The following is a 26,744-nucleotide window of genomic DNA, read 5'->3' on the forward strand; positions in this document are numbered from 1 at the left end:
GAGGCACTTTATGTTTAAGAAACTACAATATTATGTACATTTGGTTGCTTCACCTTTTGTGCAGAGAATTATTATGGCACTGAGATGTAACAGATTGGAGGTTCTTGATGTCAAAAGCGCATGGTCAGGAATACCAAAGAAAAACGTCTGTGGAGACTATGTAAAGATGACCAGCAAATAGAATCCATTCGCTATGTTATAACATCCTGTGCCGCTATGAATTCTGTATATGTGCAATATCTGAGCCAACATGTTGAACAACTAGAGGACATCATAAGTGACTTAGTTTGGTGAGATGTGTCTCTGGCTGCAGCAGGGGACTGTTGATAGCTGTAGTACAGGTTTGGACAGTTGCAGCAGGTCAATTGTAAATCATAGAAGAAGTTGGGTGATTTTAATGAACACATGTTTATTCATTGTGTAATAAGGAGTGATAGTTTTGTATTGATGGATTTGTATGAATTGATTTTTTTTTTAGAAATATGTGTGTCTGATGTATGTAAAAGCTTTGTGAACTACACACACAATAAAAAGAAAAGCGGGGAGTACAAACTTTGCAGGTACTAGTGGCAGGCACAGGTACCTTGGCAGGAGAGTAAATCAAGGCTGTGGATTAAGGAGGGATCAGCCAAAGAGAACGTTAAGAAGGTGGTCTGGGACCCATAGCAGGAAGAAATTCCCCCAACTAGTGAAAACAGGAAAACACACTTTGCATGCATAGAGGATACTCATATACCTTGGCAGGGAAGTAAAGCAAGGCTGTGGCTTGAAGATAAGTCAGATAAGAGAATTGTGAGATTAACCATGGGACGGGGGCGGGACCCACGCTGGGGAAACAGACCTCAAACATTAATAGAATGGAATGTGAACTTTACATGTGCAAGTGATACTCGCAGACCTTGCCAGGCGAGTAAACCGAGGCTCTGGGGTGAAGAGAGATCTGAGAAAGAAAACATTGAGAACAACCAAGTGAAGTGTGCCGGGTACCCAAAGTGGGGGTCACACACCCCAAATGGTGATTAAGAAGGATACAAAGTTTGTGTGCAAGTCACACTCTGAGACCTTGGCAAGAGAGTAGACCAAGGCTGTGGGTGAAAGTGAAGAGTGAAAGAGAGAATTGTGAATCCAAGACCGTTGAGTTCCCTACTTAGGAGAGTGGGCCAAGGGCAGGGATACTGAGAAAGGGTTGGGGACCCTCGATACAGGTTGAGAGGGAGTACCAGGCTATCCTTCATTGTTGCAATATTTGAGAGCCGGGCCTGCTCAGAAAGGGTCAGAGACCCTCAGCACAGCTTGTGAGAGAGCTTGAGAATAGGGTCTGAGACACGTAGCAATTGAGAGGAAAATCGGAGCAGAGCTTGGGAGAGAGGACAAGGCTATTCTTTCTCATTGTAATACCTGGCAGACAGGTCTGCCCACCAAGGGGCTGGGGCTCACAAGGCGGCTTAGAAATGATTTAGAGGCCATTCTTCCTTGTTACAGGGTCTAAAAGCCAGGCATGATAAGTCAAGATAAAGACTTATCCTGACCATTAATGGCACACACACACAATCATGGATAAAGTGGAAAGACTCGGATGAAAGGGAATCCACCCCTTGAGTCTTGTGGAACGTTTACTTGCTTTTTGTACACCTTTTTGGAACTTTTGGTTTTGAGCTACAAAGTCGGGCTGCAGGTCTGCATCGTAGAGACATTTCCCTTTGCACATTTTGTTGAGTTTAGCTTGTGAGGGATAGGTTAGGATTTGGACACAGAACGTCAAAATTTACTTTGGCCATTCTGACACAGTTTCATTAGCTAGTTTTGCCGAGACAGGGAAACCCCCTTAGAAGTAGGGCTACATGGGATTTCCTCCAACCCCCCCCCCTTGCTTTTGTTATTAATAAAAGTATGTACCCAAAAACTTAACATCAATGTGTCTGAGTCTTACTGCTACACCCTCACAGAAGACATTCATGTCTTACCCTATCCAGACGCCTGGCTCGTACGACCCTGTTCACCCTAGATCTAGCATCGGCACAGATGTACCGGACCTGCAGCATGTTGCAGAGTTTGGGCTTCTCCTTGAACTTCAAGAAGTCTCAGCTTTCACTGTCCCAGTACCTTTGATTTATCGGTGCAGTCTTGGACACTCTCCTGGGTCGGAGTTTCCCATGCGAGGACAGAGTGGCAAACATGTTGAACATGGTCTAGGTTTTCCAGCATAGAACGACAGTTCCAGCCTCGGCTTTTCTGCGCTTGCTGAGTCTCATAGCATCATACATCTTGGTAGTGCCAGAAGCCCGGCTTTGCATGAGGTCGCTACAGTGGCTTCTGAGCTCACTGTGATCTCAGTTTCACGGATGAACTTGGGACCTTTTTTGGGTATCATAGAGTTTGTCCATAGACCTGCAGCACTGGTCCATGGATGACAACAACCTGAAGGAGTTGCTTTTTCATCAACCTTGGGAAAAAGCGACTGTAGTCACAAATGCGTGCTTGAAGGGCTGTGGCGCTCACCTCCAAGAACTTGATTTGAGCAGACTCTGGTCCCCATCAGGGTGGAATGGGCTCCTTGCCTCTGTGCAAAGAAGCAATGCAATTGTGGTTCTTGTCTCTGGAGAATGGCATGCCTCTGACTGCGGCCCATCTGGCTGTTAAAGAGAACATTCCAGCAGATGCACCGAGCAGACAGTCAGCAGCCTCCCACAAGTGGGAGCTCTGCCAGGAAGTTCAGGAGGAGATTTTCTCCCACTGGAGTTCTTCCTAGGTGGACCTCTTTGCTTCCTGTGTCAACAGGAAGTGCAGATGGTTCTGCTGCAGGGACTTCCTCTACAGGTGGCTCTGGGGACGGATGCCTTGGTGGTGGAATGGGACCTGCTCTATGCATAACCACGATCCCTGCCATTCCACTGGTTCTCAGGAGACTGCGTCTGTTGAAGACCACAACAATCTTGATTGCTCCAGACTGGGCCTGAAAAATGGTGGTTATCCACCCTCCCTGGTGTCTTCCGCAGAGGACGGACCTCCTCTCCCACTGGGAGGGGAGGGCCCTGTACCTGAACCTCTGCAGCATGAATGAATCTTCATGCTTGGCTCCTGAAAGGCTGAGGTATAGGGAGTGGGATTTTTCAGACGACGTTCTGGATGTGCTCCTCTCTGCTAGAAGACCTGCCACCGAATCCATTTATGCCTGTAGGTGGCAGACAATTTTAGCTTGGTGCCTGGGAGATGGCCTTGGACCCTTTTAAATGCTCCACTTCATCTGTTTGGCAATTTCTTCTGTCTTTGGCCGGTACGGGCTCACAGATTGCTGCAGTGAAGGGCAACTTAAGGCCATTTCAGCCTTCAAAAGAACTCCAAAGCAGGGCTACTTTTTCATGATCCCCACAGTCATGCATTTCCTGAGGTTTTTTTTCAATAGGTTTCCCCCATGCCAGTTTGTTGTTCAGTCATGGATTTAAATTTAGTATTCACATTTTTAATGGGCTCTCCATTTGAGCCCCTTCATTCTTTAAGACAGTTCACCCTGAATGAGATTCTCCTGGTGGGCATCACTTCGGCCAGATAAATAGCTCCAGGCTCTATATGTTAATCCTCCCTTCTTGGTTTTCTCCGAAGAGAAGGTGACATTGAGAGTTAGGCCCTCCTTCCTTACGAATGTGGTCTCCGATTTCCATCTCTTTCAAAAGCCCCATCAACCCCTCTTCTTTCCTCTGTATAATCCTTCCAAGGCAAAGGAGCACTTCCATTAGCTGAATCCGGTGCAGGCCCTCAAGTTCTATCTCTTGGAAATGGGAGAAGAGGTATGATGACCAACATTTTGTTGGTTAGGTGGGTGCCCGAGCTGGCAGGGCTGTTACAAAACAGACCCTGTCTCAATACATCATTCTCTGCATCTCAGAATGCTATGATCTGGCCGGCAAGGAGGTCCCTGCCTGGTCTGGATATTTGCCAAGCAGTGATGGGTGTTTTCTTGAACACTTTTTCTAAGCATTAGTGCTTGAATTCTATATCGGTCAGGATGCTCGTTTCAGCAGTGCTGTCATTCAGAGTTTTCTGGTTTAGGTTATGTCCTTTTTACCCTCCCTCCTCCAGGTCGTTGTACTGCTTTTGGAGCCTATCATAGATGAGGAATCCATGGGAGGAAGGAGTCCATTGTAATAACAAATGACTCATCTTCGGGAATGTTGTTCCTGATGGGCGTCCCTACTACTGATTCCTCATTATTGCCCTCCCTATCTGCCCCTCTTGGAGCAGCTAGTACAGCTTAGTCTTGTAGTCCCTCAGTATCAGAGTGCTAGGGGGAAAAGGGTGGAGCTGAGGTCACAGGGCATGGTGCCTCTATATATACTGGCCCCAATGTTATGTCCAGCGTGGTGCGTGTAGAACGGTAGGGGGGAGCTTGTGCAGAGCTGCGCTGCGTCCCCTAGCGGCATAAAAGTTTCAGAAGAGCAGCTGGTGCTGGAAAGGAACGTCCATCAGAAAGAACATTACTGAAGGTAAGTAATTTGTTCTCCAATGTATGTACTTTTGAAGCTCGTATGTATGACAGATGTGTTTTTTAATTTTGATAAGTTATTTCATTTGCAGGACAGAAAATCTACGAAAAACAATAACAAGAGATAAAAGTGTGCCCAATTTCGATGAACAGATAATACATCAGGTAAGCTTCGTCCTGTTTGTCTTTGACTCTAGTTAACCAATTCAGTAAGTTGCATCACGTAATGTTGCATCAAATTTAATAAGAATGTTTGAACCTTTGTTGATTACATTTATAGAAGTACATTGCTTATCTGCTAATGCTGGTTTGCTTGCAGATTTCCGCAGATTATATGTTTTACATGTGTCCAATAAATGCTTTGTTAAAGAAAACAACCACATGGATGCTAACTTTTGATATTAATTTAGGAGTAGAAGCCTTCCACTCCTACCAACCCCTAAACTACTCCCACAAGTAAATACAAGTAATCGAGCAAAGTGAAGAGCCCTGAGCCTTCAGAGGGTTTTGGGGTGCCCCTACCAAGTATTCTTCATAAAAAATTGGTCTAAATAATCCATTTCAAAGCACAATTTTCAGCAGAAATTACAAAAAAAAAACATAGAATTAGCAGGCATTTAGTTAGCTTACAATATGCACTTTCGAAAAGATAATTCTAATGGATTGTGTCCTCCCATGGATCCCTTATCTTAGATATATTGATATCCTGATTTGCAATCTCGGAAATTGTTTTGATAGCAGAGGACGCTGTGCAGCATTGAGTCGATGTTCCACAACGGTTACTATTCACGCATCACGTCAATGACGATATAAATGACACACGCTGTGCCCGTTGCCTCAGTTCTGTTTTTCCACATGCACAGCACACACTCTGAACGATTCAACTTGCCTCAACAAATCTTTCGACTAACGTCTTAATTCTTTTTTGATGAAAATCTTCAGTGTCTGTGCCAAAAACAGGAGATGTGCTGACAGTGATTCGGAGAAGTCGATCACTGATCTGCACATGATTTGTCTCTGGTGCCTCAGTAAAGTGAGGCACCTGCCAATCGATGCCAAGTGAAGTCTTGATGCAGAGATGATCAAAGCTCACCCTAGGTTGGTCGGTTTCAAAGTCTCAGTTTTCATACCTTGGAAGAGAAAAACTTCCGAAGACAAATCTCCAGAAAGCCCCAAAACATATTTACACATTCAAAGTAGTCAAAATCAAGAAGCTATTCTCGTCACTCTTCCTCTACAGGGAAGAAGTCGAGGAAACCATGCCATTGTTTATTCATCCTCTGACTCCTCGCAGGACAAGTGGCGGTATGTTTTTTTGATAAGACTACTTCTGCGGCCTGATGGGAAATGTTTAGAGGAAGAATTATGGAGGTCTTGTCGGAGGCGTCCCCTCCTAGTCCTCGAAAGACCCGAACAAGGCTATTGATTCCACTGCATCTTCCAAGAACGACAGGAAAATACAGTAAGGCTTTGAACCGAACACCCAGAAGCCTGAGTCTGAAGACCTCAGGGATGTCGTCGTACATAGTGTCGACCACAGAAACAACATGGAAGCAAAAAGCTTCTGTGACTTCCTCCTCGAAGTAGTCAAATAGCCCTTTGACGTCTACCTTGGACACACCTTTGAGTTTTAGACCTATTGGGGAAGAATTGATGTAGGTTCAGTGAGACTAGACAACACTTATCTGCTTGGTATTAGGTAACCCACCTTTTGGTATAGGTCTGTACTACACAAGTTAGTAATGTGACTCAGTAGCCAAGCCTTTCTCAAGAGGGGTAAATCTGAGCTGTAGCAATGAAATTCGTAAATATGGGTAACCAAGTAACACTTACACTCAAGGTTTCAGTTATAATTAGTTAATTAATTATTTAACCCCAATTTCTAAATAAGCGTTCTTTTAAAAGGGCAAGATATGTAACACTATAAATATACTTCAAAAATACTTTTCAGAATCAATACAAGTTAATGGATACTCTTTGAATATGCTTTTTACACAATTCCGACACCCGGAGGTGACTTCATTCACAAGGACAGTAATGGCATTTATATATCCCAATATTTTTACTTTGCAGATTCTGAGGTTCCAGAAAGGAAAGGGTTAAGGAAGGGAAAAGGTTAAACAGGTTCTCAGTATATTTGATTTGAGGGCAACTAAATCTTCCAATGAAATCTAGACAAGTCTTTCCCAGCAATAACAGTCTAAATCAAGTTACCCCATATAAGGGACAAACAATATCAAAGCCAATGGGCTAGAAGAGTCTGCAGGGCGCCAGGACAACCAATGTCTATGGGGCTGAGGCACTTCTTAGAATCAAAGTCTTGCACAAAGTTAGAGAGTTTGTAGAAAAATCACTTGTAGGGTCACAAGCTGTTAAGCCTGTGAAAAACAGGGATCGACTCTAAAGGTAAGCCACTGCCAGTCTCAGCGGAGAAAAGCACAGCTCAAAGACGATGTGGTAAGTATCCCAAGTCTAAACAGTACCTCTGGTTTGAAGAAGAGGGGTCCAGCTGGATTCTGTCCCGTTGCAGCGATGCAGACCCGGGGGTTTGTGAGCCTCAGTCATGGGGGCAAGAGGGGGGATGTCTGGAGGGCTCCTGCAGCAGCAGTTTGGAGGTTGTCGGCAGCTACGGGCTGTTTTCTGTTCAGCTGCACTTCGCGGTTTCAGTGCTTGGTAAACAGCACCACCGCAGATTCCGGGTACCGGTTGGGCTTCCTTCACTTCTTGGGTCCTGCACTCTGGTGAGGGGACTCGAGCTCTGGTCGTCCTGCTTCTGGAGAGTGCTTGGGAGACTCCTGGAGCTTCTGGGTGGATTACAGACATTGCACTCGACTACGGATTTCTCGACCCCTCGCACTCTGTTCTTGCAGCAGCCAAGAACTATAGCCAGTAGAGGAAGATGCCCCATGGAGTTCATCTCAGGGTTAGTTGGTCCCACTAACCCAACGGGAGAAGTTGTCCATTCCGGAGCTTCTCCAGCATTGGATCTTTCATAGATTCAGATGCTTGAATATTCCCCGTCGTCAGACTGGGAATCCTCGGTGATAAATTAAATAATAATAATAAAAATGTTTTTTTTTTTTAAAATATATATTTTCTACAGCAAGACAATCTTTTCCAGTACATATACTTTTTTGAATACATAACAAAATGGCATCACAGTCAGACAGAGAAAAAACACGTCGTGAACAGGCACGTTCATTGTTTTGTGAAACTCTGCAGGCAGACATACCAACCAAGAATACAGCTCAACCCAGTATGGGAGAAAGAAATGAAATCAGTTTACTTAAACTTTGGAAAAATTACAGAAAAAAGAAGTCAGCAAGTGGTGGGAAGAACACTCACTCCAAAATTATCTGGATGTTGGTCGAATACCACGCGGTCTTAGAATTTTGATTTCACCGTCCTTTGACGAACAAGATCCCGAAATGTTGAGAGAATGGGGTGATTCCACGAACATATGTTCAGGACAGTTTCTCAATATCCTTGTCAAATATGCCAAAAAAGATAGAGAAAAAACATTGGTAAAAATGGAAGAAATCACTGAGCAACTTTCCTTAATCCCTGCAAGCGAAGAAGGCACCAAACTGAAATCTAACATTGAAGAAGGCCTTAGACTTTATGAAGAAGACATCAAACAACGGAAACAAAGGAAATTCCTTCGCGATAAAGAAGATTACGAAAAAGGAAGAGTGTATACCTTTGCTCGTCGTTTCGACCATCTGAGAAAAAATCTGTCCAACAAAAATGCAGTGCCCAACGAATCTATAACAACTCCCACATCCAGTGAGATAGCTACTACATCAGAATCAGAAGCATCGACTAGTGAAACAGAAAACGTCTCCAAGAAAATTAATTTTTTAGACGAAATGAGGATGTTGGGTTTAGATGGCAGAAACAATCCAAAAAAATACACAGGCAGAGGACGAGGAAAACCATCAGGACGTGGAGGAAAAAGAAAACCAGGAGGGGACAAAGGAATAAGCGGTTCGGAGTCCGAGGGCAACTCGAGAACACGCTCTGGCAACAAACAAGTGAAATAAATACCATCAGTTTGGACAACAGTATCATCAACCTGTCCAACTACACACTCAGTCAGGACCAAATTAAAGTCCTACAGTATGGATTTAACTTTTGCCCAACTTTCTCTTATGACTATGCAGAAACAAGAATTGATTTCTTTAAATTCATGCGCAAAATTAGACTTAAAAAATTCTTTTTTTTGAATCCGCCTAAAGAAAAAATCAAAAAAACTCTACAAGGCAAAACATCAGTTGCAATTGAGAACCTAGATACCTTACTCAACTTGGCGGAACTAGAATCTTTAGCAAACGTGGAACAAGTGTCATCTGAGATCTCTCTGGAAATGCTTAATATAAGCACTGATTGGCCAATAAACAGCAAGCTCAAAGCCAAATCAAGATTCAATCCCCAATTTCAACCTGGGGGTAGAATTGAAGCCTTTCAAGATCTAGTGATCCATGATCTCCAGAAAGCCAGATCACACAAAACCAAAGTTAAATCTAATTTTTCTCCAAAAGAAAGACAAATTCTTAAAGATCTACAAAATGAAAAAAGCATTGTCATCAAAGCCTCAGATAAAGGCACTAACGTGGTTATACAAAATCGGACAGAGTACCTTAAAGAAGCACACAGACAACTGCAAGACGTTCAGTGCTATGAGCAATTGGAAACTAATCCTACAGAAGAAATTAATGCAAAGGTAGATGTTCTTCTCAAGAAATGGTCCGTTGTTGATATACTTGACGAAGATGACTGCAAGTTCCTTTACAACAAGTTCCCTACCATACCTACGATATACTTTCTTCCCAAAATCCATAAACATCCTACTCGCCCTCCGGGTCGACCCATTGTCACCCTCAATGGAGCCTCCCTTGAAAATATCTCCAAATATGTGGACCAGACTTTACTACCGCTGGTATTCACGCTACCGTCATACCTTCGAGATACCAAAGATTTCCTCAGCAAGATTGAAGGTATAGTGTGGGAAGAGGAATATATGTTTGCCACACTGGACGTTGTATCATTATACACGTCCATTCGACACGAGGACGGCATGAAAGCGTGTAAATACTTTCTCGACAGCAGGTCCTTAAACTATCGTGCCCATGGAGAAATGATAATGGAAATGATTGGAATGTGCCTTACTAACAATGTGTTCCTCTTTGATAATAAATATTATAATCAGCTGAGAGGGACTGCTATGGGCACATGTTTCGCCCCATCATATGCCAACCTGACAATGGGATGGTGGGAGAAGTTTTATGTCTGGACAGAATGCAACCACTATTTTACTGATAAAGTGATTTTATGGCTCAGGTTTATCGATGATCTTTTTATTCTTTGGAAAGGTGAAGAAAGGGATTGGCTTGAATTTGTAAACATACTAAATGTCAATAAACTGAACTTACAATTCACTGAAACTCATAGTCGGCAAGAAATAATTTTCTTGGATGTTGTAGTTAAGACTAATCAACAAGAAATTACAACCGAACTATATCGCAAGCCTACGAGCTCGAATATGCCATTGTTTGCCACAAGCAACCATCCTACATCTCTGAAGTGGAGTATTCCATATGGTGAATTTGTGAGAATAAGACGAAATTGCAGTACTATTGAAAGCTTTGATATAGAATGTAAAAAAACAGCAGCAAATTTTCTAAGACAGAGATATCCGAAAGCAGTCCTCGAGAGAGCCTATATCAAAGCCCGCAATCTAAATCGCAAAACTTTACTCTCAACGAACAAATCAACACCAGATGAAGAACAAGACGACGCAATAAGACTTATTTTGACATTTGGAACACATGCCGATGTCATAAGAAAAATATTACATAGGCATTGGCATGTTCTACAATCTGATGAAGCCTTAGCACCTATCTTAAAGGAAAAAGTTAATATAACTTTTAGAAAGTCTACATCCATCAAAGATATATTGGTGAGCAGTTTCTTGTGGCCCGTTAATAAAAGTCAGAATACCCCCACGTGGCTGCACAAAAACACAAATGGTTTTTTTAAATGCTCGAAATGCAAGGCATGCAAATTTGCCCAAAATAAAACCAATTATATACATCCCATCACCAAACATCTTGTGGAATTGGGCAGTCATATTACATGTAACACCGAATATGTGGTCTATGCTCTTCAATGTTCGTGCAACCGCTGGTATATTGGCAGCACCATCGGCAAATTAAAACTTCGAATTTTGCAACACATGAGAGCAATAAGAAACTGTGACCCTTCCTATCCCATGGCAGTCCATTTCAAAGACACACATGATAGCAAATTGGACAGCTTTGGATTTTTCGGCCTACATCATGTCCCAGCTAACCCCCGGGGGGGAAACAGAGAATTAGCACTACGACAAATGGAGACTAGATTCATCCTGGACATAGAATCCAAAAAACCCAAAGGTCATAATCTCGATGAAGAACTGCACACATATCTAGGAACCTGAGAAACTGACCCATTCTAGAACTACACAAATCTAAATTACACCCATTGTCTTGTGTAAATAACTTAAGCCGCCAATATGCACGGACTCTTAACAATACTTTATCGGATATTCTGAACATCTGAAAAAACACAGCTGAGAATCAAGTTTGCTCATATGAGGGTTTTTATCTTTTATATTGTATACCAGATTCTTTTTTCATACTTTGAATAGTGCCTGTCTATGTATTGCATGTTTTTATTTGGTGTATTTACACACATGTGGTTGCATTCATCTTAAATTTGGTTCTGTAGCGGTCCTAGCATAAAGTTTACAAGAATGATTTTAAGCAGGAGCCAATTTTACCATCTTTATTTGGATATCTAAAATTCAGCTCTGATTCATGTTTATTCAAATGTTATTTTTAATTATAGATAATACCTGCATTATGCACTTTATTGATCTATTACTAGGATTGCATTTGCACTAAGCACTTTATGAATCCATTTTGAGCTAGATTCTGTCATTTCTCGAATACTTTTTTCTTTTTTTATATATAGAGAAAATTGCTCTTCAAAATAGCCATGCTCCACGAAGTACCATGCATTGATCAACTTGTTATTAACAGCATGCATTTTTGTGACCCATTTACTATTTATCAGCACTATGCACTTTATGGCAAAAAAGTTTACATAATTATTTTTTCCATCAGGAATAACATGTTGCGTAATCGCAAGAAACTCATTGTCATTACAGCAGAGATACTTGGGGGCCACATTGTGTTTTCTTCCGTCCTGGCTTTGGTGTATCAGCAGTCAGTACTTCCAAGCATTGGCAATAGCCGTTACAAAATGGCAACCATGTTTACTGACTGCGAGGTACTGAGCACAGGCAGAAACGAAAACGGAAAAGGGACAAACACAGACTGCAGAACCATAGAGTTGGGAATTTGTGGGAATATATACACAATGTTTTAGAGCACTCACTTGTACGTGAACAAGCAGCAAGCAGGCTGCGAAACGCGTTGTACCGTGTTTTTTAATCTTCGGCTGATGCCCTAATAAAACTGGATTTCTAAAAAAGATTAAATTATTGTCTGTTTCAAGGACGAAGCCCTATCCTGGGGAGTATTTCACTGTCCGGAGTGCCTTCCTCATTAGGGGAAAAAGGAGTAATTTTCCCCTTTCTTTGCAATATATATATATATTTCTGAGGCTTGTGGAATCTGCTTAGATCACATGCTGTGCATAGGCCGACATCTAGTGGAAGCTGCGGAGTATTACAGTTTGTTTTTCGAAAGTCGAAAATGGGCGTCGACACAGGCGTGCCAGTAATACTATCCCTAGTGTGACGTCCACTGTACCCAAGATCCCTCACGCGTGTAGGATCCTCAGATTGTTTTTTTCCGCCATACTGGTCGGAAGCATCTTGCGGAGTTCCCTGGCCTTAGCCATACTTTTGCTGTTATTATAATTTTAATTCTTATTCATTCCCTTCCCCACCCCAACGTCGACCCTCAACCTCGACGACGGCTGGAGAAGTCATCGACCGTCGACTGCTGCACGACGGATCTGGGCCTCGGTAGGCCGCTGGCCTCGGCCCGGGCCTAGTAGGCCGCTGGCCTCGGCCCTTACAAGTAGGGAGAGTGGGGGGTGGTACATACTCTTCACTCTTGATATATAGTTACATTTATATATATTCCTACACTTAGCAGCCCGCTGCCTTAAGGTGCGTATGGAGGGTACCCCTTTTCAATTCTGCCCCAAGTGCAATCGCAAATACCCTTGGGTCGACAGGCACGCCACGTGCAATCTCTGCTTGCCGAGGGATCACCCCGAAGCGAACTGCAGAGCGTGTAGTAGGTTTAAACCTAAGACACTTAAGGACCGTTCGACAAAGCGTTGGGCCCACCACGCCAGGCAGGAGGCCATGGCAGCGGAGGGCGCCTTCAGCGATGGCAGCGACGCCGTACTTTCGGACGGCGAGGGCATTACGGCGTCGAAAGACAGCCGACGAGCGCAGGTCCCCGACCTCGGAAGGTCGTCCGGCAAGGCGGCTATGGGGAAGACCCCCGGCGACGCAAGCGCTACACACCTAACACACACTAAACACACTAAGACCAACCGGACCTCGACGACGTCGACTTCCCGGAAAGAGGCACAAAAAGAACGGTCCGACTCGGTGTCCTCTGGGCGCTCTCGATCGAGATCGCCTCACGACGCAAGGCAATCATCCACTCTTGCCAAGAGTGCCTCGCTACACACACTAACGGAAGTTCGATCGTCGGGAGACGAAGACGACTTCCACCCCCAGGCCGCGCTCCAAGATACCGAGACCGCGGTTAACATCAGTGAGGCCCCACGCCCGAAGCACACAGATACCTTTCCAGACCCTCGACGCCAGGCGTCGAAAGTCTCTGGGGCCCCCAAGGGACAGGGAAAACATTTTTCCACGCACGGAGAAGGGGGGAAACAGCGGAAAGCACAGCCTTCCACCCCTGTAAAGCCTAAGCAGACAAGCAAACACAAGTCTACCCTTGAAAATAAATCACCTGCTAAAGTAATACCCTGTTCCAGGGAATGGTCCAGTGAAGACATAGACAGGGTTATGTCTAGGATGTCTTCCTTGGCTGATTTTTATGATAAGAACCCAGAACACTTTCTTTCATATAACCCTCAAGGGGCCACACCCTCAGGCTCCTCCGATCCTATCCCGCTAAGTAAAAAGCCCCGGGTCGAAAGACCTGAACCCTTCAAGGTTCAGCCTTACTCCACTCCATATTCTACTCCACTCCCCAGTTATCAGGGACAAGTTTTCCCTGAAGAGGACCAGGAGTTTGCAATTATGGAAGAACAAACCGGGACAGATTACTATGCAGAGGATGAGGACCTGGAGGAGGGAGAAGATGAGCAGGAAATTTACAGAGTAGATTCCCCAGTACAAAGCGAAGCCCCAGTTACTGACTCTCCAGTTGATAACCAGCCCCTCCTTAACGAGGTTCTCGCTCGAGCAGCGGAACACTTCCACATCGACACCCACGGTGTACAGGAGGAAAGGGACTTCGCGGAGGAGTTTGTAGGAGAGAGAAGACCGGTCGCTCAGACCATCCCTATCCTCAAATCCATCCAACGAAGAATAGATCCTTCCCTGGTGAATCCTAACCTCACCAGAGCTGTCAACCCCAGAATTGAAAAGATTTTCCGGGCAGCCCAGTCTGACCCTCTGTATATAAAGGGACATCTTAAACCAGATTCCCTAGTGGTGACCAACACTAGAAAGAGGGCTGGCACGCCCTTATCTTCATCAGAAGCTCCTCCCGACAAGGAGAGCAAAAAACTTTACGGGTTTGGCAGAAAGGTAGCCTCAACGTCCGCCTACCAAGCAAGGATTGCAAATTCCACCACCCTGTTGGCTAGTTACAATTGCCATCAATGGGAAGAAGTCGCGGCGCTCATTGCCTCTGCTCCAGAACCGTTAAAGGGCCAGCTGGCTCGGATCTCGGCAGAGGGGAGAGCCGTGTCTGGTTGCATTTTAAAAGCAACTTTCGACGCCGCTGACAACGCAGGGAGATTGATAGCAGAAGGTACTGTTATCAAGAGACATGCGTGGTTACGGCAGTCGGGATTCAAGACAGAAACCCAGGCTTCTTTAATAGACAAGCCAGTGGAACCCGACCTATTGTTTGGGAAAGCGGTCGAAGACGCACTTAAAAATGCCAAAGATGAATATGAGACTCTCAAATCCCTTGGCCAGCTTACCAACAAACCCCCTAACCAGAGGGGGAACAATAATTTTCGTCGCCCACGCGGCCAAAATTCACAAAGAGGCAACTATGCCCAGGGACAAGGTACACAATGGAATAACAACCAGCAGTCTACCCAGAGTTACGGCAGGGGTAACAAGAGAGGTCGTGGAAGAGGCAGAGGCAGCCCCAACAAGGGCGGTGGCACGCCTCCACCAAAACAGTGACGCTCAGTTCAGGGTCCCTTGCCACGCAACCCCAGTAGGGGGACGCATTTCCACCTTCACCCAGGCTTGGGAAGGGATCACCTCAGACAGATGGGTGCTGTCAACAGTATCCGCAGGATATTGTATAGAACTACTGCAGCGTCCCCGGAATCATCCTCCACGACAAAGAGTGCACTCCTTAGAGCATCAAAGGATCCTTCTCGAGGAGATCGCCATTCTGCTAGAAAAGGACGCGATAGAACTCGTCCCAGGACACCAGGTAAACAAGGGTATCTATTCAACTTACTTCCTTGTGCCAAAGAAAGATTTGACAATGCGCCCAGTATTGGACTTACGGCCTGCCAACAAATATGTCAAGCCCCAAAAATTCCGTATGACCACGCTACAAGAGGTAATCCCCCTCCTAAAAAAGGGGGATTACATGGCAACCTTGGATATGAAAGATGCTTATTTTCATATTTCCATGCTCCCAGCGCACAAAAAGTACTTGCGCTTCAAGGTGGACAGTCGCCACTACCAATTCAAGGTACTGCCCTTCGGGATAGCTTCAGCACCAAGGGTATTCACCAAGGTACTGGCGGTGGCGGCTGCACACCTACGCAGGGAAGCAATCCCGGTGTACCCTTATCTGGACGACTGGCTCATAACGGGGGAAACCCCAGGAATTTGCAGGTCAAACATTCAGAGGACTATCGACCTCCTCCACGAATTAGGCTTCTCCATCAACGAGAAAAAGTCAAGTCTGGTGCCAAGCACCTCAAAACAGTTTCTAGGAGCTATCCTAGATACTCAGAAAGGATTGACCTTCCCTTCGGAAGAGAGAATTCGGAATATACTTCTGCAAATTCCGCATTATCAGTCAGGTCAACAGATAACAGTACGCAAAGCTATGCGGTTACTGGGCATGATGGCGTCATGCATTTACCTGGTCCCCCACGCGCGTCTGCGCATGCGTCCCATGCAGGAATGGTTGGCGAAACAGTGGTCTCAGGCAAGTGGTCATTGGGACGATCTAGTGGTCGTTTCGCCAACACTCGTACAGAGCCTACACTGGTGGACAAGAGAGAATCTCGCAAAGGGGAAACCCTTTTACGATCCCGAAGTACAAGCCGTGGTGACTACAGATGCATGCCTGACTGGGTGGGGAGCTCACCATCTCCACCACACAGCTCAGGGTCTCTGGTCTCACTCAGTAGCCAAGAACCACATCAATCTGCTAGAGCTTCTGGCAGTATTCCGAGCGCTAAAGGCGTTCGAGCCCCATCTACTGAACTTGTCGGTGCAGATCAGGACGGACAGCACGACAGCCATGTTCTATCTGAACAAGCAAGGGGGGACTCGTTCGCCAAATCTGTCCAAGCTTGCCCAGAAAATATGGATATGGGCACTCAGACGGAACATCTTCCTGTCATCGCAACATGTTCCAGGGGAGCTCAATTCCCTAGCGGATACTCTAAGCAGAAACTCCCTCCCAGAAGAACACGAATGGGTCCTTCACAGAGACGTAGTAGAAGATCTCTTCTCTCAGTGGGGTTTCCCCACTATAGACCTATTCGCCACAAGCGAAAACAAACAATGCCCAGGATTTGCATCCAGGTTCCCCCAGCCGGACTCCCAAGGGAATGCCCTGTGGATGAACTGGTCAGGGATGTTTGCGTACGCTTTTCCACCAACTCCTCTCATCAGGAAGGTGGTGTACAAGATGAACAAGGAATCTATGACGCTCATCCTAGTTGCTCCCATGTGGGCGAGACAACCATGGTTTCCACACCTACGCAGGATGGCGGTGTGCGAACCCATCAGACTCCCAGCCTGGTACAACCTACTGTCCCAGCAACAGGGTCAAACAGTGCATCAGGAACCCAACTCTATGAACCTAGCAGCATGGCTCCTGAAGTCATAGAGTTTGGACATCTCAAATTACCACAGAGGTGTATGGACATTCTAAAGGAGTCCAGGAAACCAAATACAAGGCACTGTTACTTTGATAAGTGGAAAAGATTCGTTATCTGGTGCCAGAATAAACAAATCAACCCGGTTGATTGCACTCCTTCCAACGTTGTGACATACATGCTCCACCTGCTGGATGCAGGGTTGGTTTTTAACTCGCTGAAAGTACACCTGGCAGCCCTCTCGGCTTACACCACATCCCATAACAAGGTCTCGTGGTGGAAAGTACCAGTGGTTAAAGCCTTCATGGAAGGAGTAAAGAGACTTCACCCTCCTATTTCGAACCCACCGCCAGGATGGGACCTCAACGTGGTGCTAGCTAAGCTCATGGGACCCCCATTCGAACCCATGCATAAAAGTAGTCTCAAACACCTGACTTATAAAACGGCCTTCTTAGTAGCCATTACCTCCATAAGAAGGGTCAGTGAAATTCAGGCTCTGTCAGTGCAGGATCCTTTCTTTACTATCCACAAGGACAAACTGGTTTTACGCACACACCCTAGGTTCTCACCTAAATTCATATCCAAGTTCCATGTAAACCAGTCCATCGAGCTTCCGGCTTTCTTCCAGAACCCGCAAAGCTCGGCTGAGGTGAAACTACACACCCTAGATGTGCGTAGGGCGGTCCTATACTATGTAAATAAAACCAGACCGCTAAGGAAAACAGATCAACTGTTTGTCTCCGTAGCTACAGGCAGAGAGGGGGATCGCGTCTCTAAGGGCGCTATCTCGAAGTGGATTATCAACTGTATACAGCTGTGTTACTCTCTTTCTGACAAGACTCTGCCTTTTACGCCAAGGGCCCACTCTACTAGAGGCATTGGTGCCACTCTGGCTTTCATTGCAAATGTTCCCCTCGACACCATTTGCAAAGCGGCTACTTGGAGCTCTATTCACACTTTTACTCAGCATTACTGCATTGACACTCATTCCAAGACAGATACACAAGTGGGACAAGCGGTTCTAAGACACCTGTTTGCTCATGACCCTTCTCACATCCCACCTCCTTCTTCTGGTACTGCTCGCTAATCTATGCACAGCATGTGATCTAAGCAGATTCCACAAGCCTCAGAAGGGATACATTACTCACCGTAATCGTATTTCTGATGCTTGTATCTGCTTAGATTCACATGCGACCCACCCTTCCTCCCCTCCGAGAGAAGGCGCATGATTGCTTGTAGTCTTACCTTTTCTGTCTATCTGCTTGGATTATCTGTACTCACGCTACTCCTCATGCTTCCTCATGTCAGAAAAAATACAATCTGAGGATCCTACACGCGTGAGGGATCTTGGGTACAGTGGACGTCACACTAGGGATAGTATTACTGGCACGCCTGTGTCGACGCCCATTTTCGACTTTCGAAAAACAAACTGTAATACTCCGCAGCTTCCACTAGATGTCGGCCTATGCACAGCATGTGAATCTAAGCAGATACAAGCATCAGAAATACGATTACGGTGAGTAATGTATCCCATATATACACTGCCACCTAGCAGTGCATGTACATAGCCCATTATAGCCTATGAGCCACTTCATTGTGTAGTCCCTCCACCTCACTTTGGTCCTTTATGGCCCCAGCCAATGAGGTGGCAGGGCTTAAGCTCCGCCCCCGGCAGCCATCTTCAGATTTTTCACCGCAGTCTATCAGACACAGGCTCTCTGAGCTTTCTCAAATTCTTTCTACTTTTGTGTGGAATATATTTGTAAAATATATTCCATCTTGTTCCCCTTCTTAGGGGCTTTCTTTCCAATTAACCTTGGTAGCAAAACTTGTTGTTTTCCTCTCAAAATCGTCGACTGAACTTCTCTTCAGAAATGGAGGCACCTCAGGCTGTCAGGAAGCCTTCCCTGTTCAGGGACTGCACGAGGTGCAAGAAGAAATTGGTTTACTACAAGGACCCTCACGAGCATTGCATTTATTGTCTGTACCCGCATGACATTGAAAAATGTGAGATTTGTAAAACCTTTTCCACCAAGACCCTTCATGACAGGCATAGAAGACTCCTTTCATACCTGGAATCCAGGGATCAATCTTCGGACGAAGAGTCTGTCAGAACAGCTCCTGTCCAATCCAGCATTCCATCTGAGAGGCAAACTTCAAAGAGAAGGGCCTCTTCAGTGGAAAGGAGTTCCTCTCCCAAATCCAAAAAGAGGAAGCTGGAATTAATACCCTTTCTGCCTCCAGTTGACCTATCAAGCCAGAAAAAGTCAGCAAAATCTGCCTCCAGAGGTAAGGAGGAGTTTGCAAAAAACGGGGGGGGGGCAGTCGTCGGCGGGTAAACCGCCCACGAATGAAGGGAAAGGTAAAGGCCCGTCATCGGCCATACCGTCGACGAAACCAGCATCGACGACGACGACGCTTAAAACATCGTCGACAGTTAGATCATCGTCATCGGACATGTCGACCGCGAAGCAATCGTCGACGAGCAAGAAACACCACTCGTCCACAAAGCATTCCTCCATGACACAGCCGTCCACGGAACACACTCCACATTTGTCAACGAAGCCCTCGTCGACGGGAAAAGGTCAGTCGTCGACGACGAATCCCTCGTCAACGGGAAAATCTCAGTCGTCGACGGGAAAAGCTCAGTCGGCGGCGAAGCCCTCGTCGACGGGAAAATCTCAGTCGTCGACGAGGATAACATCATAACGCCTTCAGAGGCACCGCAAATTTCGGCAGTTACAGAGGAATTACTGCCTCTCACTCTTGAAGCTCCTGTCATTACAAGCAATATCATTAAGAAGAATACTGTAACTGAACCTCCGGTGCAGCAATTTTCACCTTTGGGGCACATGGCAGAACTTCCGGATATAATTCTTCAGGAAGAATTCTCTGATGCGGAAGTGGTGGAAGAGTCCATCGGTCCCTTACCAAAACAATACAGCCCTCCTTGGCACCCGTCCACGGGAGAATCCGAATATCCTCATGACCCGGTGCTCATGTTATCCGTGCAGAGGATTGTAGAAGAATTTTGCAAAGGGAGAAGCAAATTCCGATTAATCCCATTCCTAGAGAGTCATCCCCGATTCCAGGCACATCGGGTTGCTCTCCTTACAGGAGTAGACCGCAAAAACGGATGAGATCACCTGCTCGAAGACCGAGGAGCAGCACCCACAGTGCTTCACCTACAAGAGTCCCGTCACCACAGTCATCGCACAGACCGCGATCGCCGGACGTAGATCCCACCATGGTACCGTCCACCATCTCGGTATCAGACTGGCAGGAGGATCCTTTTGGTGAATTTTCGGAACCAGAAGAAGGAGAAATAGCTCAGGAGCCAGATGCACCCAGTGATTGGGATGACTACGTCGTCAAGAAGCCCAGGAGGAGAGACTCGCCGGGCAAGGCCTCACCACCGGATGATCTCGTCTCTTTCCACACCATAATAGGTAAAGCCGCAGAACTGTTTAAAATTCAGGTTTCTTCGGAGGAAAGGCAATCAGTGCTCTATGAGCACAGGGACAAACGAAGGAGGACAGTGACCACAATTCCCCTCCTCGATACCATCTGGGATTCCGGATCCAAGATCCTATCTACGCCCTTATCGACTCCGGCGTTGGTGTCCAGGCCAGAAAAGAAATATAAAGCTCCGGATTCGGCACTGCTTTGTTTAAGGGGTCATACGAAACCGGACTCAGTTATTACAGTGGCGGCCAGAAAGAAACTCGCCAACCCCTCCTCACCGTTGTCGGCCCCACCGGATAAGGACGGACGTAAATTGGAAGCCATGGGCAGGAAAGTGTCATCTTCTGCATCACTTACAATCAGAGCAGGTAACGCACTGGCCATGACCGCAAGATTCGATCGCGAGCTTTGGCTCCGCATGTCTAACTTGGCGAAACAATTACCACCGGAGTTCCAGGAGGAGGCAAAATCCATAATCGCGGATGGTGAAGCAACATCGGATCACATGATCGACGCAGCAGTTGATGTGGCCGAATCAGGCTTCAGGCAGATGGCGCACGGCACAGTGCTCAGAAGGCAGGCCTGGATGAAGGCTACTAACTTTAGACCTGAAGTTCAGGCGCAGATACTAGACATGCCATTTGATGGCCAAGATCTCTTTGGGAAAAAGATAGACGACCATTTGAAGGCAATCAAGACAGACACTGACACAGCCAGAGCCATCAGTTCTTTAAAGGACAAAAGTAAGGACCATCGGTCTTTTCGTCCCTTTAGAGGTTCATCTTCCAAGTTCAGGGGATACAGTCGTTCCTCCAATGGTCAAAAAGCACAAGGCGGCACGTACCAAGCCAATAAATATCAGTCATCCAACAGATACGCCCATAGAGGCAGACGTGGCTCCGCCCAAGGGAAGTCGCAAGGCAAGCAGAACTGACGACCAATCCCCCCCCCCCTTCGCCACGCCCCGGTGGGGGGAAGGGTGAGCCAGATTTTCCAGCGCTGGCGGTCAATTACATCGGACAAATGGGTGTTACAGGTGATCCGAAAGGGTCACACCTTGGAATTTCTGGACCAACCTCCTTCCCTGCCTCCAACTCCCCGCAGAGTGCATATGCTAAGACAGGTCATGTCCGAAGTGCAAAAACTGCTCCAGAAGGCAGCAGTAGAACCAGTACCCTATTCTCACAGGGGAAAAGGTTTCTACTCCCGATTCTTCCTCGTCAGAAAGAAAAACGGTCAATGGAGGCCCATCTTGGACCTGAGGGCTCTCAACAAGTTCATCAAGCGCATAACTTTCAAGATGGTAGCTCTACAAGGGGTGCTACCTTGGTTAAACAAGCACGACTTCTTGGCCACTTTAGACTTGGAGGATGCATACTTCCACATTCCGATCCATCCAGCACACAGGCAGTTCCTCAGGTTCACAGTGGGAGGGCTCCACTTTCAGTTTCAAGTGCTTCAGTTCGGTCTAAAATCGGCGCCAAGAGTTTTCACGAAATGCCTGGCACCGGTAGCGGCAAGTCTCAGGAGAGCAGGAACTGACGTTTTTCCATACCTGGACGATTGGCTGATAAAGGCAAGTTCAGCTGCAAAGGCTCGTTCGGCAGTGTCGAGGACGGTCAACCTCCTAAAAGAGTTAGGTTTCTCCATCAACCAGACGAAGTCCTGCCTCGTTCCCAGCAAGGTAGCTCTCTTCCTGGGAGCCGAGCTCGACTCCATCATTCCCAGAGTGAGACCATCCACAGAGAGAATAGCAGCGATTCTACGCTTAACTTCGAACTTCCTACAGAAAGAAACAACATCTGTACGCTCTTACAAATCCCTATTGGGCATGATGTCATCATGCATATTCCTCATACCGAACTGCAGGCTTCGCATGAGGCCGGTTCAGGAAGCTCTGGACCACCAATGGAAACAAGCTTTCGGATGCTGGGAAGACATTGTCCAGATTCCATCGACGTTGCACAAGGCCCTTCGATGGTGGAACGCTCTGAGGAATCTTCTACAGGGAATGCCGTTTCAAGCACCAACATCGCCCCTCCTGCTGCGGACGGACGCTTCCTTATCAGGCTGGGGCGCTCATCTTGCGGACCTCCAAACCAAGGGATCTTGGTCGGCACAAGAGTCCCAGCTCCACATCAACGTGTTGGAGCTCAGGGCCGTAAGGTTGGCGCTGAAAGCCTTCCTACCGGTTATAGCTGGTCAAGTTCTTACGGTCCAGACAGACAACACGACCTCCATGCACTATACAAACAAGCAGGGAGGCACGAGGTCTCGGATTCTGTCGCAAGAAGCCCAACAGCTATGGGCATGGGCCTTGCGCTACAGGATACAGATCAGGGCAGAGCACCTTCCAGGAGTAAACAATGTCCTAGCGGACAGATTAAGCAGAGAATACACAGCGTCACACGAGTGGGAGTTGGACGACAGAGAAACCCGACGGATATTTGCCTTATGGGGCCATCCGCAGATCGACCTTTTTGCCACCAGGAACAACAATAAATGCAAGAGATTTGCGTCAAGATACCCCGAGCACCAATCGCTGGGAGACGCGTTCTCAGTGGATTGGTCGGGGAAGCTCCTCTACGCCTTCCCACCCATTCCCCTCATGTCGAGGGTACTTCGCAGGGTGAAAGAACAGGATTGTTCCTTGATTCTTATTGCACCCGATTGGGCACGGCAAGTCTGGTACCCGACGCTGAGACATCTATCCTGCAAAACCCCGATTCGTCTCAAATCGCATCAATATCTACTGACACAACAGAACCGCAAGGTCCTCCACCACGACCCGAGGAGCCTGTCCCTCAAAGCATGGTTCCTGAGCAGCGTAAACTGATGCACCTAAAGTTACCATCAGAATGCTGGGATATCATCAGGGCCGCTAGAGCCCCGTCCACGCAACTCACCTACACCAGAAAATGGACCAGGTTTTCCAAATGGTGCGAGACCTCTGCGATCGATCCCCTCACGGCCTCGGTTGATCAAATTCTGCCTTACTTGTTGCACCTGGCTAAATCAGGGCTCTCACTGTCCTCTATCAAGGTCCATCTGTCAGCCATAGCGGCCTACACAGTAACCGCGGAGACGCAAGCCTTACTCTCCTTACCAGCGATCAAGATCTTCCTGAAAGGACTGATGCGTACTTATCCGCCTACACCTACACCAGTTCCGGACTGGAGCCTCAACACCGTTTTAACAGCCCTCATGCAACCTCCCTTCGAGCCCATACATAGATGCGATATGAAATTCTTGTCCTGGAAGACATCCTTCCTGGTAGCCATCACATCGGCCAGAAGGATCAGTGAGTTGCAAGCTTTGTCTTCGGAACCTCCGTTTACCTTGTTCCAGAAGGACCGCGTCATCTTAAGGCCTCACCCGAAGTTCCTCCCCAAGGTACTTTCGGAGATGTCCTTCACTGAGCGCATTGTTTTACCAACCTTCTTCCAGAATCACGCTTCGGAAGCGGAAAGGACATTACACTCTCTAGACGTTTCTAGGGTGTTGAAGTTTTACTTGCAAAGGACCAAGAAGTTCCGCTCCTCAAACCGGCTATTCATTTCCTTCTCTAGCCGTACCAAGGGCCAACATATATCCAAACAAAGCCTGGCACGCTGGGTATCGTCCTGCATCACCCACTGTCATCAGTTGAAAGGCGACCCTTTAACTAGACCGCCGTCTGCGCACTCCACCAGAGGAAGGGCGGCGTCAACAGCATTCCATGCAGGGGTGGCCTTGAAAGACATATGCAGAGCCGCCACGTGGAGCACTCTGCATACTTTCGCGAAACACTACTGCCTGACTGAAGATACCAACAAAGAAACTGCAGTTGGACAGGCAGTGCTCCGCCATCTCTTTGTATAAGTAGGACCAGCCTCCTTTCCCACCTTTCCCGAAGTATGTAACCGTTGTGTTGCTGCATGGTAAAGGTTTGATCAGAAATATGTTTTTCTGTAATTATGCATATCTGTTTATAATGGTGGCATGTTTTAACTGCTTGGTATTCTATTCAAGCATCTGAATCTATGAAAGATCCAATGCTGGAGAAGTCTTAGTTACTTACCTGTAACTGTATTTCTCCAGCATTGGTATCTTTCATAGATTCACATGCGCCCGCCCGCCTCCCCTGAGAGGCTGCTCATATGCTCGGCATCCATCATACTGTAATCTCTACGGTTCAAAATCTGAAGATGGCTGCCGGGGGCGGAGCTTAAGCCCTGCCACCTCATTGGCTGGGGCCATAAAGGACCAAAGTGAGGTGGAGGGACTACACAATGAAGTGGCTCATAGGCTATAATGGGCTATGTACATGCACTGCTAGGCGGCAGTATATATATATATATATATATATATACATATATATATATATATATATTTTAAAAAAATGTATTATTTAATTTATCACCGAGGATTCCCAGTCTGACGACAGGGAATATTCAAGCATGTGAATCTATGAAAGATACCAATGCTGGAGAAATACAGTTACAGGTAAGTAACTAAGACTTCTCTGTCGAATTGAAAAGGGAGTTTCAGCAGAGCAGCAGGGCTTCACCGGGCAATTCAAAGGTCCAAGAGGATGCAGCAAGCTTCGTTCATGATTTCTTCGTCGGGTGTTTCTCCCAGTGGTCAACTCTGACCCTGGTCCCAAAACCCTAGCCTTTTAGGCAGGTTTCTCCCATTCATGTACAGCCTAGGCTGTCAATCACACAGCTCAGGACAGCCAATCAGGACTGGTTGCATTCAGGCATTCCTAGAGACAAAGGACAGGGGAGTTTCCGGAACCTCACTCACATCCTGCCTTTCCAGACACGCTGGAGCCAGAGGTGGGTTTCAGGGCTGAAGCCCACCAAAGGCAAAACAAACTAATGGCTCCACTTGGCCTCAACGCACGAGTAAAACCCAAGAAAGACCTCACAAACAGAAAATAGTGAAAAAAGAAGTCGGGGGCCATTTTGCCAGAATAGTCACCCTTGGGTGCTACACTGCAGCTGAGGGTTCAGCCTGCGGTAGAAAAGCACAATGGTAGAAAACTTAAACCACTGCCACGAGCCATTTAAAGTAGTGAGGGTAACATGACAATGTTACATGAGAATGTAGGATAAGGGGCTACTAGGTAATCTCCCAGCACTTCACTTTACTATTCTTGGGAACGGTAGTTCACACAAGAAAAAGTAGTTCAACTTTAAGAGAAATCCAAAGGACTTCTCAGTAACACTGCACTGAAGGTGCTGTGTGTCACCATACCAAAAGTAGGTGCTTATGGAGTTTGTCAGACTCCAAAAACAAAGGAAACACATAATCCAAATCAGGTCAAAACATATGAGAAAAAGGTGTCACTCCAGTGTTAAAACAAAAAAGTCCTAAAGTCCAGCAAAAGAGCTTGGGGTCACTAAGGTTGAAGGGAATTCGCACATAAATTAGAATTCTTCCTAGCAAGACCCAAATCGAAGACAGATTTCTTCAAACCGTTGGGTCCATCTTTGAGGAAAACGATGACATACCTTTCGGGTACAAATGTTTTGGAATTCCCAATGTTCCAGAAGAATTGGTCTCGAACCAATCCCATCTGGAAGACCCAGCCACTTGCCTGAAAGAAGCCAGTGATATGGATACCTCTCCTGAGGTTGAATTTCACGTGCCAGACATCCATTCTCACCCAAATGTGGCATATAGAACTGTCATGAATAGAGTGATTGGGTATTTTGGTTGGGGTCGTCCTACTAAGGCTTCAAAGCCATATGGCATCCTGCATTTTCATGGTGTCTATTTCCAGGTTGTACATGAGAGCACACCAGTGACTGCTTCTCTGTCAGTGGTCTGTTTCAGGGCATTATGACAGACCTGTTCCATCTTTCAAAACAAGTATGGCATGACCTCCTGTGTTGGGCCTAACAAAACAATGGGCCTCTTTGTACATTTGGCAGTAATTCTATGGTATTGCTGTGGAATTCCTGTCAAACATGTTTACCGTTATCACCACTCGCCCTGTGGATTTACCACAAAGAGTGGTGGCCAGGCGTGTTAATTCGCCCCTTTTAATAGGACTCAATTGGGATTTCTGGGGATTTACTGTGAGCAATAATTCTGCTTCAATAAATCTGCAGATTTTTGGTGGTAAAATGGAGTTTGGTGGTGCGGGAAAGTGGTGGTTATCTATTACTGCCATTTACCTCCAGCTTTTTACTGTACTGCCAAACTAGTTATGAGGTACAATGTTCTGGGTGAGGGGTGCTGCCCCTGTATGGCACCCTTGCCCACAATTGGCAGTGGTCATGGATGGTTCAGTGGAAGGATACAGGTTCTCACCTAAACAAAAGCACGATGAATGGACTGTCAAGTTAGGCCTGGTTGCCTTCCTTTCTTATGTTCAGGGCATGTGTGTCCTAATTCTGAATGACAACACTTCTGCCTTGCATTAACTCATCAAGCAACGTGGTGTGGGGTCTTTGCTTCTGGGTAGGCAGGCAATTTGGACGTGGTTCTGGGT

At 46.4% G+C, this 26,744-nt stretch overlaps 1 protein-coding gene across 3 annotated transcripts in view; it reads left to right on the plus strand.

The window, feature by feature from the left end:
- Window positions 1-26,744, plus strand: part of ANKRD27 (ankyrin repeat domain 27) — a 1,511,294-nt gene that overhangs the window by 1,474,004 nt on the left and 10,546 nt on the right. For all 3 annotated transcript variants that reach the window (XM_069635449.1, XM_069635447.1, XM_069635448.1), the window contains one exon: window positions 4,573-4,645. In XM_069635449.1, coding sequence (XP_069491550.1) covers window positions 4,573-4,598 — 26 coding nt within the window. In that variant the 3' untranslated portion in view covers window positions 4,599-4,645. The remainder of the gene's footprint in view (window positions 1-4,572; window positions 4,646-26,744) is intronic.

The sequence above is a fragment of the Ambystoma mexicanum genome, chromosome 1q (genome assembly GCF_040938575.1).
Source record: "Ambystoma mexicanum isolate Mex_15411 chromosome 1q, UKY_AmexF1_1, whole genome shotgun sequence".
NCBI lineage: Eukaryota > Metazoa > Chordata > Amphibia > Caudata > Ambystomatidae > Ambystoma > Ambystoma mexicanum.